This window comes from Somniosus microcephalus, chromosome 13 (assembly GCF_052327205.1).
Source record: "Somniosus microcephalus isolate GS21.2 chromosome 13, FLI_Smic_1.0, whole genome shotgun sequence".
Lineage (NCBI taxonomy): Eukaryota > Metazoa > Chordata > Chondrichthyes > Squaliformes > Somniosidae > Somniosus > Somniosus microcephalus.
This window is the reverse complement of record NC_140999.1, coordinates 47,591,246-47,608,008: the sequence shown is the minus strand read 5'-3', so window position 1 is coordinate 47,608,008 and position 16,763 is coordinate 47,591,246. Positions and strand designations below refer to the sequence as shown.

The following is a 16,763-nucleotide window of genomic DNA, read 5'->3' as shown; positions in this document are numbered from 1 at the left end:
GGCCTTGCAGCCAGCTGTGGCAATTGATGTATTTGTTACTTACGGCCTAGCAACCTGCCACGATGATGTAGATGTGTGAGTGCAACTATCTGAGGCCTAGCAATATTTTTGCAACATTAGAAGCTGTGGACTAAGGAAAGGCCAGGTCAAAGGAACTCTTTACCAGAAGATGGAATAGATGAAATGTCAAAGGAACTGAGTTTGGGTGGTGTCAGTCTCTATCTCTTAGTAGACATAACTTTACAGTATGCCCCTCATATCATAGTTGTCAAGGCAAAAAACAGAAACACATATCTTCTGGTTCTAAACAACTCTATTAAAGGTGTGAATCCACACACACACACACACGTCTATTTTGGCCAGGATTTTGCGGTCAGCGACAAACGGACTGCACTAGCCGCTCATTACACTTACTCTTTTGCACTGGAAGTTGTGGTTATTAGGCGACGCCCTCTACAGGGTATCTGGGACCTATGAGAACAGGCAAAGCAACTGTGTGTCTCCTTACCCAGTCAGACTGAAGAATCCTTACTGAGCCACACAGAGTCTAAACCAGGAAGTGTAAGTGAGAATAGTCAATTCAATGTCAAATCATGTACAGAGGGCAAAATAAAGAGAGGGGAAGATATAATGGATTGCGAGAGAGAGAGAGAGAGAGAGACAAAAGAGACAGAAAGGGAAAAAGTAAAAAAAAATATTTAAATTTTTATAAATCTCCAACATTAAAATCTGAGCAACTGAGACTCCACACTTGTAAAAGTTAATTTTCAGTGCCAGAGAGGTTGTTTGGCAGTAATTAAGATTTATCATGCTGTTAAAAATTCACTTACACTTGAATGGACAAGCACTAAATTTTTTTGGGCATGTTTAGTGGGTAAGTACCGCAATTTCACGCTCTTCCATGTATTTGAATGCCGAGTCTCTCGGTGAGATGCCAGTATAGCGCAGCTTTTGGAGGAGCAGGGCAACTCGGACAGCAGCTTACTGATTTATGCGATTAACTGCACATGTGCGATCGTCGGAAATTGCTGTGCAATGTACTCTTTAATAATGGTGAGTGCTGATAGCCTCACGTTATTTTTACCTCAAAATCTGGGCCTATTTTATATATATATGTGAATGAGAGAGAGAGAGGAGAAAAAAGGTCAGCCATCTTGCTTTTTTTAATTTTGGTTTGGCTCTGCTATAACGAAGGAAGGTCCTAGGTGCCTATTCTTGACTGCTATGTAGTGACTCCTGCTGGAAAGTGAATTACTATCTTGGACTTAATTCTCTCCGCTTCCCATCATTTTTCTTCCTCCTCACCCGAGGATGCTAACTGTTACTGGAACCTCGCGTCACTGGGCTCAGCCGCCATCCGGTATTTCACCCGAGTGGCTGTTTTTCATACATTGTTAAGGAAGTGGTAGTAGAAAACTTAAATTTGTGCCCTCTCGTTTCGTTATTGACCCTTCAGCCATTGGAAACAATTTCTCTTTATTTACTCTATCTAAATCCTTCATGATTTTAAACACCTCTATCGAATCTCTGTGTTGGTTGGTGAATCTAAAAAAAAAACTGTGACAGACCTTTTATATCAAAGTGTTGACTTTGACCGCGCCATTATAAATTAAATAAGAACCACCTTAAAGGAGGCTGCCTGCACCTTCAGAGGCAGCAGCAATGCAGGCCACAGACATAAATAACTGCTGCCAGCCCACCTTTTGTTCTCGATGTAGGCAGGCAGGGTAGGCACTCAGTCCTCCTCCAGCCGTCACTGAAAGTCGATGGCTAGACTGAGAAATCCAGCGAATAACTGGAGAGCGATGTTGTCAATCCACGTTGACAGGACTGTTACAATGCTGAATAACTGCTGCATGCTTTGGAGAGGAACGGTTGTGAGTTAAACTCAGAACTGCAAGTTCCACCAGAGAGAGTGTTAAAAATAACGTGGATCAGTGGCAGATTTAGATGTCAAGGTCTATGTTGACATGCATATCTTTTTCTAATACAGTATTACTGTACAAACTCTGTAACTGAGATCTTCTTTCTTCCAGCCAAAGTCTTATAAATATTTTGTGTGTGCATGTTCAGTGATCTGCACACTGGGATCATTACCACAGCTGGGAGGTTTACAACATATGTTGGCACTGCACAGTTTCAGGGTTAAGGAGCTCAGGGGAAGTTCTAATGCACAGCCTGCATCTAACAACTGTAAATGAAAGAAAACAGACTTGAATTTACATATTAAAATTCACAGCTATCAGAAGCACCTCAGTGCATTTCATGAATTGCTTTCCTGTTTTTAATATGGGCAAACCCGGCAGCCACTTTGCATAAAGCAAGATCCTCCAAAAAGCAAATCAGATGGATTAATCTGTTTTTTGGTTGTGGCAGGAATGTTGGACAGAACTCCCTGCTCTTAATTTAGGAAAGGGTTTATTTTTAAACAAAGAGTTGTGAGGCTGTGGAATGCACAATGATAGAAGCAGAGAACATGCCAACTTTTAAAAATCGGTTAGTTAGGTGTCCGAAGGAATAAAGGGATATGGGAACAGTCGGGCACATGGCATCAGGACTACTGCTTGTGCAGAGGATAAACAGCAACACCGACTGGTTGGGCCGAATGGCCTGTTTCCCAATTGTAATTTCTATGTAATTCTTCAAGCTTTTCTTCACCTCTCAAGCTCCATTTCCTCCTTGAAGATCCTACTTAAAACCTACCTCTTTGAGCAACCTTTTGGCCACCCCTGCTTATATCCCCTTCTTCGGTTTGTTGTCCTTTTCTTTCAATTACGCCTCTGTAAAGCCGCGTGGGACTTTTTCTACCTTCAAAGTGCTATATAAATGAAAACTGTTGTTGTTGTAAGACCATGGGGTGATTTACCCGAAAAGTCAGATTGGGGCTTTGATTTAAGAATGGTACCTCAGACAATACAGCACTGCATTGGTGCATTCAAACTCTCAAGCCCCAAGCTGTATTAATCACAATGGCCAATAGAGCTTGGGTCACATGTTGGCATCAGCAGGGCCCGAAGTCCTGCAGTTATCCATCATTTCAGTATGCCCACCAGAGCAGGGAGGAGTTTATATATTTCACATCTGGGCCACAATGTGGAATAACTCAGGGAGGGTGGATTTTTTACCTGGGGAAGAGGACACCTAAACAGAGGACACCTAAACAAAGGACAGCTTCCTTTCCCAGCTACAACTGCAGCTTGTGCATGGACAGGGGTGAAACAGAAGTCTTACGTGTCCACTTTGCAAAAGATAGCACATGAGGAGTATATGGTCCACATTTGTGTATTTTACCATGGAAGCCATCGCAGCTGATCCTGATATCAGAACAACACCCGCACCACCCCCCACCCCCGACCCCGCGCCCCCACTTCGAGGGGGTTACTAAGTTATGATTAGGAACCAGAAGCTGACCAATTATCCAAGCACCCCTGCCTAGATATTTAGAGGCCAGTCGTAGCACCTCCCACCCCCACTGCTGTAACTGACCTTTGCTAACTCATCGCAGAGATGACAAGTCACTTGCCCCAACTATCGGTGTATTGAACATTACGCAAACGCTTTCACTTTCCCTGTTTATCGCAGAGAGTTTTCCCCAGCCCGGAACAGCGGAAAAATTATAACTCCATTATTTTCAAATCATGACTTGGGGCTTTACAATCTCACTGCCACACCTTTGCCAATAGTCAGTTAAGAGCAGCAAGCGAACAATCCACATAGCTGGGCAGGCTGAGGCAGTCAACCCTTCAGAGATGGTGCCTACCATCTTTCTTGGCTTCCAGCTCACCCAGCCTGTGCGGGCCAGTGTATACATTGCTGTTGGGGGCACGGGTGTCTGCTGAGGCACCAGCAAATCCCCTTTTCAGGTAGGATATTCAATGCCTCCAGAAGCAGCAGCAGCACCTCAATTACTTAACAGTGCTGTCACCTCAAGCCTGGGCTGCTATCAGCACTGGTCCTGTGAAGCATCAGACAGGTTATTATTGGGATGTGCAAATTCACCAGAATTACTTTAATATCCAAAAATAACTGTATGATAAGAAATGTCACCAAGTGTTTTAATACTTCAGTGACAAAAACCATTTCAACTGCATGTAATAGTCAACTAAATAAATAGCTAATACAAAAGCAAAATACTGCAGTTGCTGGAAATAGTCAACAGGTCAGGCAGCATCGGCCTGAAACGTTAACTCTGTTTCTCTCTCCGCTTTGTTTTTATTTTAAATAAATAGCTAAATGAAATCGTTAATTAAAAGAAAAAAATGATTGGGTGGGAAAAATACCTAAATGTCTTTACAAACATGAGAAAATAGGATATTTATTCACCTCTTTAGAAACCATTAAGTGAATGGGTTCTGAAGTCACCTTTTCCTGTTGTAGAGTTTAAATAAATAGAAATGGAATATTTTCAGATAGTTAGTTTGTACCCATGACCAGCCATTACTTTGTTTTACATTTTGTTTGCAATGTTCCCAAACTGTGTGTGTTGCTGTGGTTAGGGTTGTGGAGGTTTCAGTTGAAGAAACACTAATTTTAGGTGTCAGAATAGATTTGCAATCTTGATTTGGCTGATCTCAGCCCAAATACCAGTTGGGGCGTTAACATTGGCTCAGGGCCCCTGGGCTAGGGCACAGAAACGACAGTCGAGATTCCTGCTCCTGATCACTATCCACTGATCTAATCTGTCTGGAAAATGTATGCGTGTAGCTGTCAGGTGATCAGGCAAGGCGGTTTTGGACTTCATCGTCAAATAGTCTATCGACACTCACTGTCGATGCTAACACATGAAGATATCACAGGGCGGCTGTCTCCCATAGGGCTGCAACCTAGCATGAGTCAGCACCTTCACTAAAGGAGAGGAGAAAATGAAGATAATTTAAGAGAGGCAGTTTATTTTCTCCATGGATGCTGGGATAACCCAGCCTCCTAAGGCATTCCTTTATTTTCTCTCATTGGATAGCAAGGGTGTTAGATCCGTGATTCTGAGAGTATGATGTTTTTCAATAACCACACGGATGCTGTAACTTAACAATCAACAGGTATTTACTGGAGTAGGGTAGTCTCAAGACTGGGGTACAGAGGAATGCTCAAGGCTTATATACAGGTGTGGTCACTGCCGGTACTACAGTATACAGGAGCTGTAAAAGTAGTTCTCTCTTAAAGGTACATACACTACAAAGGGAATTAAGGAACAGTGCTGGATCCCAGGACTGGCACTACATAAGAACATAAGAAATAGGAGCAGGAGTAGGCCAATCGGCCCCTCAAGCCTGCTCCGCCATTCAATAAGATCATGGCTGATCTGATCCTAACCGCCAATCCACTATCACAGAACCATCTCCTGAATCTAACAGAATTAGACACACGAAATAGGAGCAGGATCAGGCTACACGGCCCCTGGGCCCGCTCCGCTACCCACAGGGCCATGACCGATCCGGACCTAGACTCATGTCCAAATTCCTGCCCGCTCCCCGTAACCCTTAATTCCCTTTACTTCTAGGAAACTGTCTATTTCTGTTTTAAATTTATGTAATGATGTAGCTTCTACAGCTTTTTGGGGCAGCATATTCCATGGACCTACCACCCTCTGAGTGAAGTAGTTCCTCCTCATCTCAGTTTTGAAAGAGCAGCCCCTTATTCTAAGACTATGCCCCCTAGTTCTAGTTTCACCCATCATCGGGAACATCCTCCCTGCATCCACCCGATCCAACCCCTTCACAATCTTATATGTTTCAATAAGATCGCCTCTCATTCTTCTGAACTCCAATGAGTAGAGTCCCAATCTACTCAACCTCTCCTCATATGTCCATCCCCTCATCCCCGGGATTAACCGAGTGAACCTTCTTTGTACTGACTCGAGAGCAAGTATGTCTTTTCTTAAGTATGGACACCAAAACTGTATGCAGTATTCCAGGTGCGGTCTCACCAATACCTTGTACAACTGAAGCAATACCTCCCTATTTTTATATTCTATCCCCCTAGCAATGAAAGCCAACATTCCATTGGCCTTCTTAATCACTTGCTGCACCTGCATACTAACCTTTTGAGTTTCGTGCACCAGGACCCCCAGATCCCTTTGTACTTCAGTACTTTCCAGTTTCTTGCCATTAAGATAATAACTTGCTCTACGATTTTTCCTGCCAAAGTGCATAACCTCACACTTTCCAGTATTGTATTCCATCTGCCACATCTCTGCCCACTTACTTAGCCTGTCTATGTCCCCTTGCAGGTTTTTTATGTCCTCCTCACTCACCACTTTCCCTCCCATCTTAGTATCATCTGCAAACTTTGATATGTTACACTCGGTCCCCTCCTCCAAATCGTTAATATAGATTGTAAAGAGTTGGGGACCCAGCACTGACCCCTGCGGAACACCACTAGTTACTGATTGCCAGTCTGAGAATGAACCATTTATCCCAACCCTCTGCCTTCTGTTAGATAGCCAATCCTCTATCCATGCCAGAATATTACCCCCAATCCTGTGATTTTTTATCTGAAGCAATAATCTTTTGTGTGGCACCTTGTCAAATGCCTTTTGGAAGTCTAAATACACTACGTCCACTGGTTCCCCTTTATCCACCCTATATGTTACTTCCTCAAAGAACTCCAGCAAATTTGTCAAACATGACTTCACCTTCATAAAACCATGCTGACTTTGTCCTATTAAATTATGATTATCCAAATGTCCTGTTACTGTCTCCTTAATAATGGACTCCAAAATTTTACCTACTACAGATGTTAGGCTAACCGGTCCATAGTTTCCAGCCTTCTGTCTACTGCCCTTTTTAAATAAGGGTGTTACATTAGCAGTTTTCCAGTCTGCCGGGACCATTGCCGAGTCCAGGGAGTTTTGGAAAATTATTACCAATGCATCCACAATCCCTACCGCCACTTCCCTCAAGACCCTAGGATGTAAGCCATCAGGTCCAGGTGATTTATCCACCTTGAGTCCCATTATTTTACCGAGTACCACTTCCTTAGTGATTTTGATCGTGTTTAGCTCCTCCCCCCTTTTAGCCCCCTGTTTGTCCAGTGTTGGGATATTCTTAGTGTCTTCTACTGTAAAGACTGATATAAAATATTCATTCATTCACTAGGAGGTGAAGGGAGGCCCAGAGACACATGGAGGAGCAATTCTGCCGTGGGTCAAAGGTGAAGGGAAGGTAAATTGCAGGTGGTCATATTCTCAGTACAGGTGCCTTCTGGAGAGGAAGACCCCTGCATTTAGGTCTCATTAAAACTCATTGAAAAAAATCAATACTTGGCACAGTGAAGTGAAAGGGTTCAAGGTATTTGTGACATCTTTTAACAATGTTTTTTTTTCTAGCCTTCTACAGCTTTACACATCAGGATGAGCCATGATATATTTATGTATATATAATACACACACACACATATATACATAATATATATATATATATATAAATCATATAGTATTCAAATACATTCAAGAGAGTTTCATAGATAGTTGTATACAGTTTGGTAAAGGAAGACATGCCGGGAATGACATCAATTGTCAGTAGGCGGGGGGAAATGGGGTAGGGCGCATTGTTTATGGGGTGGGGTGGGGTGCACTGTTGACAGGATTTGAACAGCGGGATTATGTCGTTTGGGACGATACATAGGGACAGGAAAAGATCATGATGCCCAACAGCCCATCCTTTTTTTAAAAATTATCCCACCAATCTGCCTTCTTATCATATCCTTCAATCCCTTCACTCTTTAAACTGCATCTAAGGATCTCAGAAATTGCATGTTTCAAAGCCGTGTGTTCCCATGATTTTGTTAGTAAGTCATTCAGGAAAAATCAGGCATTCTCTCTTTTTGTTAACAGAAGAATTTAATCCCCTAGTTGCCTTCTGTTCAGGTTTATGCTATCTCTCTTACCCTTTGGTTGTAAATTTTCCACGTTATTTCCTTTCTTACTCCCAACTTTCTAATATTCAATTTAAGTCCTGGGCCTAGAAATTGGGTTCTGGTCTTGCCAGGGCTGTAGCGCCAGAAAGTTTGCGCCAGTGGTAATGCGGCAGCGCCCGACGAAAATTCGGGTGCGCCGGGCCCAGACGGCGGCGGGCGCTAAAACCCTCCTTTAGCGCCTCAAAACGGGCGTGAACTTGGGTTTCCCGGCGCTAATCCCCCGCTGCGGCACCCGATGCGGTGCGGCAGGCGGGGGAACTGCAGGCCTCCTCCTCCTGTTAAGGAGGAGCTGCCTGCAGCCGACAACTGTCCGGCGGATTGACCCGACATCTGAGCCCGGCACCTCGGGGAAGTGCCGGGCTCGCATGAGACATTGATCAGGGCCGCGGGGGGGGAATGCAGGAGTCCGGGAAGGGAGGTGCGGGCAGGCGGCTGCCGGGAACGCGGCCGGCCGCCGCTCCACCTTTATGCGCCGGCGCACACTGGGGGAAGACTCTGTTGCCAGAGTCTTAGTTGCGCCTGCCACGGGCGAGGCGGGCGCAACTGAATTTCGGCTTGGGGCCGGGTTACCACGGCAACCAGGACGCTGCGCACACCGATGACGTCATCGGTGCCGGCGCAGCGCTACCGGTCTACCGCCGCGGAAGGGCCCCAGGCAATTTAGGAACCGGCGCCAATTGCAGCGCTAGGCCCTCTAGCGCCGCAAAATCGGTGCTAAGGGCACTGAATTTCTAGGCCCTGATATTTGAATCATGAACAATTTGCTGGATCAACTTTGCCAAACATCTCTATAATCATGAAATCTTCAATTTGTGGGAAAGTGGGGACTGGCATCTCCCCAGCATCTACACCTACAGATCCTCATGAGAGTGTACAAGATCTGCTCCATATAACAGGCTGGAAATCAATACTGTTCTTTATTAATGAAATGCTACCGTGTTCTGAATCAAGACAGCAAACCAAATTAATTTTTATACTCCATGGGGTCAAATTCCCTGAAGGTCAGTGCTCATCGAGCATCCACTGGCTGTAGAATTGCCAGTTATTCAAGAAACATTAAAGGAAACCAGGACTGTATCTTTCTTCTAATTCTCACCTGCGTCTCGAGAAGGCACTGACTCTTGCTGTGGTTTATTCCCACAGGCAACTACCACTCTCCAGTATCTTGCCCCAGTGGACATTTTTCATGTATCAGCTTACAACTTAGCAGTGCAATGGAGGACATCACAGTCCAGGTTGAAGCTGCCTTTCCACACTGATTAGCAGAAAATAGAAACCCTAGCTGATCTTTCTCTCCTAAGCCAGCAGCAGTGAAGCCAACTGTAGTGCCCTCAATCATGTGCTGGCTGAGATCAGGTAACTAAGCAACAAACCAGGATTGAACCTTCAACTTTTTGCTCTCTATGGCTTAGTGCTACACCAAGCAGTGTCTTTACCCACTATGCCATTGGGAGGAGCTAGCCCCATATGCATTTAATAAGCCATTTGCAGTTTAAGGCAAGGATATACTTCTAACATGATCAACCAGGTAGCTACACCAACTGACGCAAAATGAAACCTTGGAGGGTCACCCCAGGTAAACGATAGATTCAACACATTGCCATGCCTCGAGTTTGGGGAGAATGCGGGATGGGAGAGGAGAAAAGGTCAGAAATCTGTCATTTCTTTTTCTCTGCAAAGTGTTTACTGTTAGCATGTGTTCCTAGGATTTGTCAGCTCACATTAAAATGGATGGAGTTCCTCTGGGACACAGGCAGCTTATTCTAGCTAGTGATGTCACCAGAATGGTTCAGGAAGGAAGTGGACCCAAAATGCCAGGGTTGGAGAAGGAATTTGTCTTTCTTCTTAAAAAATGTCAAGCAATATATTTTTTTTAAATTTTAGATCGAGATTGGAGGAGCACTTTTAACAAAAATTACTCCCCTTAGACTTTCCTACCGCTTGAGAGTATATAGTTAGATCACGTTAATTAAAACTGAATACTGTTATAAGTGGAGCTTGTTGAGCTTTATTAAAACACAACGTTAATTGCTTCCAATAAATGCAGGATCATGGACAATTTTCATGAAGGATTTAATTTTCCCCTTTAAACTATTTTTCGATAAGCATCAAATTAAGTCTTCACTGGACAGTTGGCAACTGTGAACTTCTAAAAACAAACAATAAAACATAATTTTCCACTCATAAATGTAACAGTGCTATAGTTCCCAGGTTATGGAAACTTAACAATATAGTCCCAATGGAGCAAATAATATGAGATCACGACATAGTGAAGTGTCTGATTTGAATGAGTGTAGTTGTGCAGCATAATCAAAGGATTTACTGTACTTGGTTTTTAAATTCTGAGGCACCATTTTTTTTAATTGAGAAACTTCAATGAAGGGCTGAGGTCTATTGATAGGACACCACCCTGGTTGACGAGAGTAAGAAAGACGACAAAGTAAATCAGGAATGTTCTTCTTCAAATAGTGCTATTGGAGCTTTAGCCTGCACCTAACATGCAGACGGAACCTCAGTTTAGCAATACATCCATAGGATGGTGCCTCCAACGATGCAGCACTCCCTCAGTACTGCATCTGTGTTTCAGAAAAGGTTTGGTCTGTGACTCGAATCTTCGGACTCGGAGGTGACGGAGCTACCAACTAAGTGAAGTTGTCGCTTGGGCAATTTTGGTGCTAGTTTTTGTAGGTTTTAATGGTTGCCAATCAAAATGGCAGCCGGAAGCACTTTTAACAATGCACCTACATAAAGAGGGAGGTTTGAAGAAATGTTTTTCTGCAAAAGGGTATGATCATATGGAATATATTACAAATGGCTATTGAAGCCAATTCAATCACAATATCTGAGAAGTCGTTAGATAAACACTTGAAGAATAAAAATATTTTTAAAATATGGGGAAAGGGCAGGAAAATGGGGCTAGAGTAGATAGTTCTGAAGTGGAGCTAGCGGTGGCACAAGGGCAGTGGACCGAAAGGGTCTCCTTCTGTGCTCACATTTCTATAATTCCATGATTACTCCTTTCACACATCTCAGCAGCTAACAAGACATTAACAGAACAAATACCCTTCGTTTGGCAAGTTCTGAGTACAAGTCCATGCTCAAGCAATTCTGCATACCTTTCTTATGGCTGGCCTTTAACCAGTGCTTACCAAGTTTTTTTTGGCTAACTTATGTTGACACATTTCAGAAAAGGGGCAAGACTCTGTGTAGGGGACAAACAGGAGAAAACCATTATTGCTTTCTATCAGTCTTGCCTCCATATTCACTCATATTCACTTTCTAACACAAAAAATAAAATATAACTGAAAAAGGTTGTGACAGAGAAAGAGGCTCTCAAACGAGTTTTCTTGCATCCTGTTTCACCGTTAATTACATAGAATATACAGCACAGAAAATACTCCATACGACTCTCCCCCATTCCATCTACCTCATCTCAGCCTTTCAGCATATCTTTCTATTCCTTTATCTCTCATGTACTCATCTAGTTTCCTTTTGAAAGCATCTAAGCTATTTTCCTCAACCACTTCCTGTGGTAGCGAGTTCCACATTCTAACCACACTCTGAATAATTAAATTTCTCCTTATTTCCCTATTGAATTTATTAGTAACTATCTTATATTTATGAACCCTAGTTTTGGATTTTCCCACAAGTGGAAACATTCTCTCCACATCTACTCTGCCCAACCAATTCATAATTTTAAAGACCTCTAATTCTTCTCTTTTACACAGGATATACGGCACAGAAACAGGCCATTCGGCCCAACCAGTCCATACCGGCGTTTATGCTCCACTCGAGCCTCCTCCCGTCTTTCCTCATCTAACTCTATCAGCATAACCCTCTATTCCCTTCTCCCTCATATGCTTATCTAATTGCCCCTTAAATGAATCTATACTATTCACTTCAACCACTCCCTGTGGTAGCGAGTTCCACATTCTCACCACTCTCTGGGTAAAGAAGTTTCTTCTGAATTCCCTATTTGATTTCTTGGTGACTATCTTATATTGATGGCCTCTAGTTATGCTCTTCCCCACAAGTGGAAGCATTCTCTCTGTATCCACTCTATCAAAACGTTTCATAATTTTAAAGACCTCTATTAGGTCACCCCTCAGCCTTTTTTCAAGAGAAAAGAGCCCCGAACTGTTCAATCTTTCCTGATAGCTGTAATCTCTCAGTTCTGGTACTATCCTTGTAAATAATTGTTGCACTTTCTCCAGTGGTCCTCTGTGCTTTTTATAGTATGGAGACCAGAGCTGTGCACAGTACTGTAAGTGTGGCCTGACTAGGGTCCTATATAAGTTTACCATAACTTCACTAATTTTGAATTCTACACCTCTAGAAATAAATCCCAGTGCTTTGTTAGCATTTTTAATTGCTTTGCTGATCTGAGTTGCTGCTTTTCATGATTTGTTCACCCTAGAACCCTTTGCTCTTCTTCTGCTGCAGTTTTTCATTTTCTAAGGTGTCGGTAATGTTTCTACTTTTCCTACCAAAGTACTTCACCTCACATTTATCTATGTTAAAGATGTCTTACAGCAATTGTATAGGGCCCTAGTGAGACCACACCCGAAGTATTGTGCACAGCTTTGGTCTCCTTACCTAAGGAAAGATATACTTGCCATAGACGGAGTGCAACGAAGGTTCACCAGACTGGTTACTAGGATGGGGGGATTGTCCTATGAAGAGAGATTGAGTAGACTAGGCCTATATTCTCTGGAGTTTAGAAGAATGAGTGGTGATCACATTGAAACATACAAAATTCTTACAGGGCTTGACAGGGTAGATGCAGGGAGGATGTTTCCCCTGGCTGGGGAATCTAGAACCAGGGGGCACAGTCTCAGAATAAGGGGTTGGCCATTTAGGACTGAGATGAGGAGAAATTTCTTCACTCAGAAGGTGGTGAATCTTTGGAATTCTCTACCCCAGAGGGCTGTGGAGGCTCAGTCATTGAGTATATTCAAGACAGAGATCAATAGAATTTTGGATATTAAAGGAATCAAGGGATATGGGTATAATGCAGGAAAGTGGAGTTGAGGTAGAAGATCAGCCATGATCTTATTGAATGGCAGAGCAGGCTCGAGGGGCCGAATGGCCTACTCCTGCTCCTATTTCTTATGGGCTGTATATTCCGATCCCTACGGGTGTGTACGCGCTGTGTACACACCCGTAGGGACATCAGAAATGTCGGTTTCAGGCATGCCAAGCGCATGCGCTGAAAACCGGCATTTCTGATCTGTCAAGATTGCTCTTAGATCGGACGCCCGCCCTGGAGAAGGGCCTCTGCGGGTGGAGAGTTCCGCGTTCTGGAAAACCTCCGCCCGCTGAAAACCCTTAGAAATCTTACACCTGGTAAAAGCAGGCGAAAGGTCTGCTTTTACCAGCATAAGAGTTGAAAAAAGTAAAAAAAATGTTTTCACTCATTTATCATTTAAAAATACTTTTAAAAAGGTAAGTTTATTTTTAGCCCCATAAAAAACTTGAATTATTTTTTTCAAAAAATTGAATTTTTGTTTAATTTATTTAATTTATTGTAATTTCAACTCATTTTAAAAATGTGATTTTTAAGAGAAATTTATTTAAAGTTTTACTGTGTTTTTGGGGTGATCTCCATTCATATATTTGACAGGTCTATCTTTTAAGAGTATGAAGGGAGATTCCCTTCTTTGATTGGCTCCCCATGGCCCACGTGATCCCAGGGACGCTTGCGAACTGCATGCGCCTCTGGGATACATGGGCCCAGCGTATTTCGTGTTGGAGAGGCCCAGGAGTGGAAGTGTCTGGACCTCGGGAGCCCTCAGGTAAGCCCGTACATTTTTTCCAGATCGGAGGCCTCCGCACGCAGGAAGCCTCCGATCGGAAAATACGGGCCTATGTTCTTATTTGCCACTTAACTGCCCAGTCTGCAAGTTTTCTAATATCTTCTTGTATTATGTTGCATTCTTCCTCAGTCTACTCTCTCTTTCTACATCTCCATCTATACCCCCCAGTTGGGTATCATCTGCAAATTTTGATATTGAGTTACTGGTTCTGAAGTCCAAATCATTAACATAAATTATGAATAATAGTGTTCCTAGTAATGATCGTTGTGGAACACCGCTTTCTATGTTACAAAGCTCCAAGTTTCCATATTATGTACTTTGACAGAAGACTGGATTACATAAAGCTGTCTGCAAAATCAAAGACTAGTGACCCTGCATTCACTGTGGGTTAAAACATGCTACTTATTCCCATTTTCAAATCCATTTTCAAAATGGGCTGCTACAGAAAAAAAGACTTGTTTGGACATATGAATAACTGGTGAACAATGTGCAGACCACGGTAGTCATTTTACAGTCATTATTTCTCTGATTCAGCTCATTTAGTTTTGATTGTGGAGTATACTCATTGTTGACAGTCACTGACTTGACCCAGAGATGTTATATTTTTACAGGAACTCATTTTGAAAATTGTTTTGATTACAGGAATGAACATCAGATTTTAAACAGGTAGCTTAATCGGAGTCACTTAGTTGACAGACTTAGTAGCCAATGCAACACAGAATAAAAAAGCACTGTTCAGAATAACACCACAATCACCATAGTGAGTTTAGCTGCCAGAACCGTATTCTATGAGGTGCCATCACTTGCTATACCCACTTTAAGATGCTGTGCCTTGCTGTGTTGTTTTCTGGATCTTTTTGTTAAAAGCAATGGGGCGGAAGAACTGGGTTGCACAGTGAATTAAACACAAGTCTTTCATCTCTGGCAGCCGGGTTCAAATCCAGACCACACTGATGGGATGATCATCTGTCTGTTATCAGTGCAAAATGAGTATGAAGTCTCAATCCAGTTTTTAGTGGGTACGGACTTAAATGGAACAAAGCTGCTTCGAATTTGTCAATCTCAGTCAGGAAACCCATAGGATGGCTGGTGTGGGAGATGCCACACTGCTCTGAGATAGGGGATGAGTCATATGTTAGAGTTGAGGGGTTTTACGCTGTATCTAACCTTGCCATACCTGACCTGAGAGTGCTCGATGCTGACACTGAAGAGATGATTTTAACCCCACCTGCCTGGAGGAATCCAGTTATAATCAGTCGGGTGACTTACCCACCGACGTCCCGCTGTCTTCTATTTTAACCTGCTTTTTTGAGCAGGCGGCAAGGATACCCTCCCAAAACCAGTGGGGTCCTTCTTTAAATGTGCAGATTGGGGTCCAATGATGTCATCTGGCCCCCACTGCAATTTTAACTACGGCCTGAGTGAGGGAGTCTCTGTGGTTTTGCGCCAGGTGAAGACCGCGGGAAACGGATCCGGGGCCAGAGGAGGCCTAAACAGAGTGCTTTTCTGGGCCCCATAAGAAAAGTTTAGGTCTCCCCTGCCCCGGGTTCCCTCCCCCCCAACCCTTTCCTCCTGTGAGAACCTCCCAAAACCCCCTCCCCCCGTGACTTACCTTGTTGCCCGCGACTGTTCCTTCGGTCCGGCCACCCACAATTCCACTCCCTACCGTCAGCCAGCTGCCACTTCCCGTCTGTTTCGGGTGGGCAGATGACTGGTGAATGCAGGTGAGGCCCGGGAGTTAACATTGCCAAGGCCTTATGCTGCCGAGTCAGAGAGGTTTTGTGCTCACCTCATACCCCTCTCCCCCACTCGCCCAATTCCTGCTCCCGGTTAAAATCGGTGCCTGAGTGCTTGAAATGGAAAGTGTACCTTTTCCTAAAATTAACATGTCATCCCTCTACACATAAAATTCACCAAAAACTACACTGTCCACCAATTAAATTCTGAATATTGAGGTATTTTCTGATATCAAAATATGTTATATAATTAAATACAACAGTTTTTAAATATATATCAATGTTTAAATCAGCATTTTTAGACATTAGGTCGAACATGCCTATCTACATTTTGATTGATCTTTAACCCACAAACCTGGCTTCGCACCATATCACTCAATCCCTTCTCAGTCTAGAAACACATATATTATCATTTAGATCTATTTATGGTCTTCCTTGGTAACTTGTTCTACAAATCTATTACATTTCTGTCCTCCCTCCTTATTCCTAGCTTCCTAATTTGTAACAGGTGTCCTCTGGTATTTGAACCCTATATGCCAGCAGTGAACGATTTGCCTGGATCAGTTTTGTCTGTTTCCTTCATAATCTTGAAAAAGTCAATTAGGTCACTCCAAAATCTCTTATTCAAAGAAAACATGCCCAACTTCTTTAACCTTTCCTCTTAACTGAAATTCCTTATACCCGCAATCATCTTGCTTGTTCTTCACTGTACCCTTTCAAGGGCATTAATATCTTTCCAAAATTAGGACTGCACTTAGAACTCCAGATGAAGTCTGGTCAATGGCTTATATACTTATAAAAAGACATCTTTTATGAAGGTGGAGTGAATGCTAGTTCACCAGAGATATTAACACTTAAACAGTTTATTAAAATGTTTACTCGCAAAATTTGAAAGGGTGGAATGCACATTTCATTATTGGAAATGTATTTACCTATTGGAGGGGGTGGAGAATATGGCAAGCACAATGGTGTGCCCATTAATCCGAATGATGTCAGTAACTGCCTGAAGGACATTGAAGTAGAAGTGGGAGTCTCCTGGCACCGAACAGTTCAAGCGTGCTTTCAAGAAGGATGTCCACTGCTTCTCTAGCACCCGCTGGGAACCACCCATGTCATTCTTACAGACACGAGCAACTCTGGAGAGAACAACCTACAAGTGAGAAAGAGAAACATTGGTGAATTTTCATCTGTTAGTCAGGTGCCCTTGAGGTGTTCACTTTCCAATTTTCTCCCTTCCTCTTCTGAAGGCACCTATTCACATTGGGCTACAGTTCCACGGGGGTTGGCTGTCCTATGG

General features: G+C 43.1%; 1 protein-coding gene across 1 annotated transcript in view; it reads right to left on the bottom strand.

Annotated features, from left to right (window-relative positions):
- LOC147108294 (semaphorin-6B-like) overlaps positions 1-16,763 on the bottom strand; it is a 789,919-nt gene that overhangs the window by 125,355 nt on the left and 647,801 nt on the right. The window contains exon 11 of the mRNA XM_086004876.1: positions 16,399-16,616. Within this exon, the coding sequence (XP_085861002.1) occupies positions 16,399-16,616 (218 nt within the window). The remainder of the gene's footprint in view (positions 1-16,398; positions 16,617-16,763) is intronic.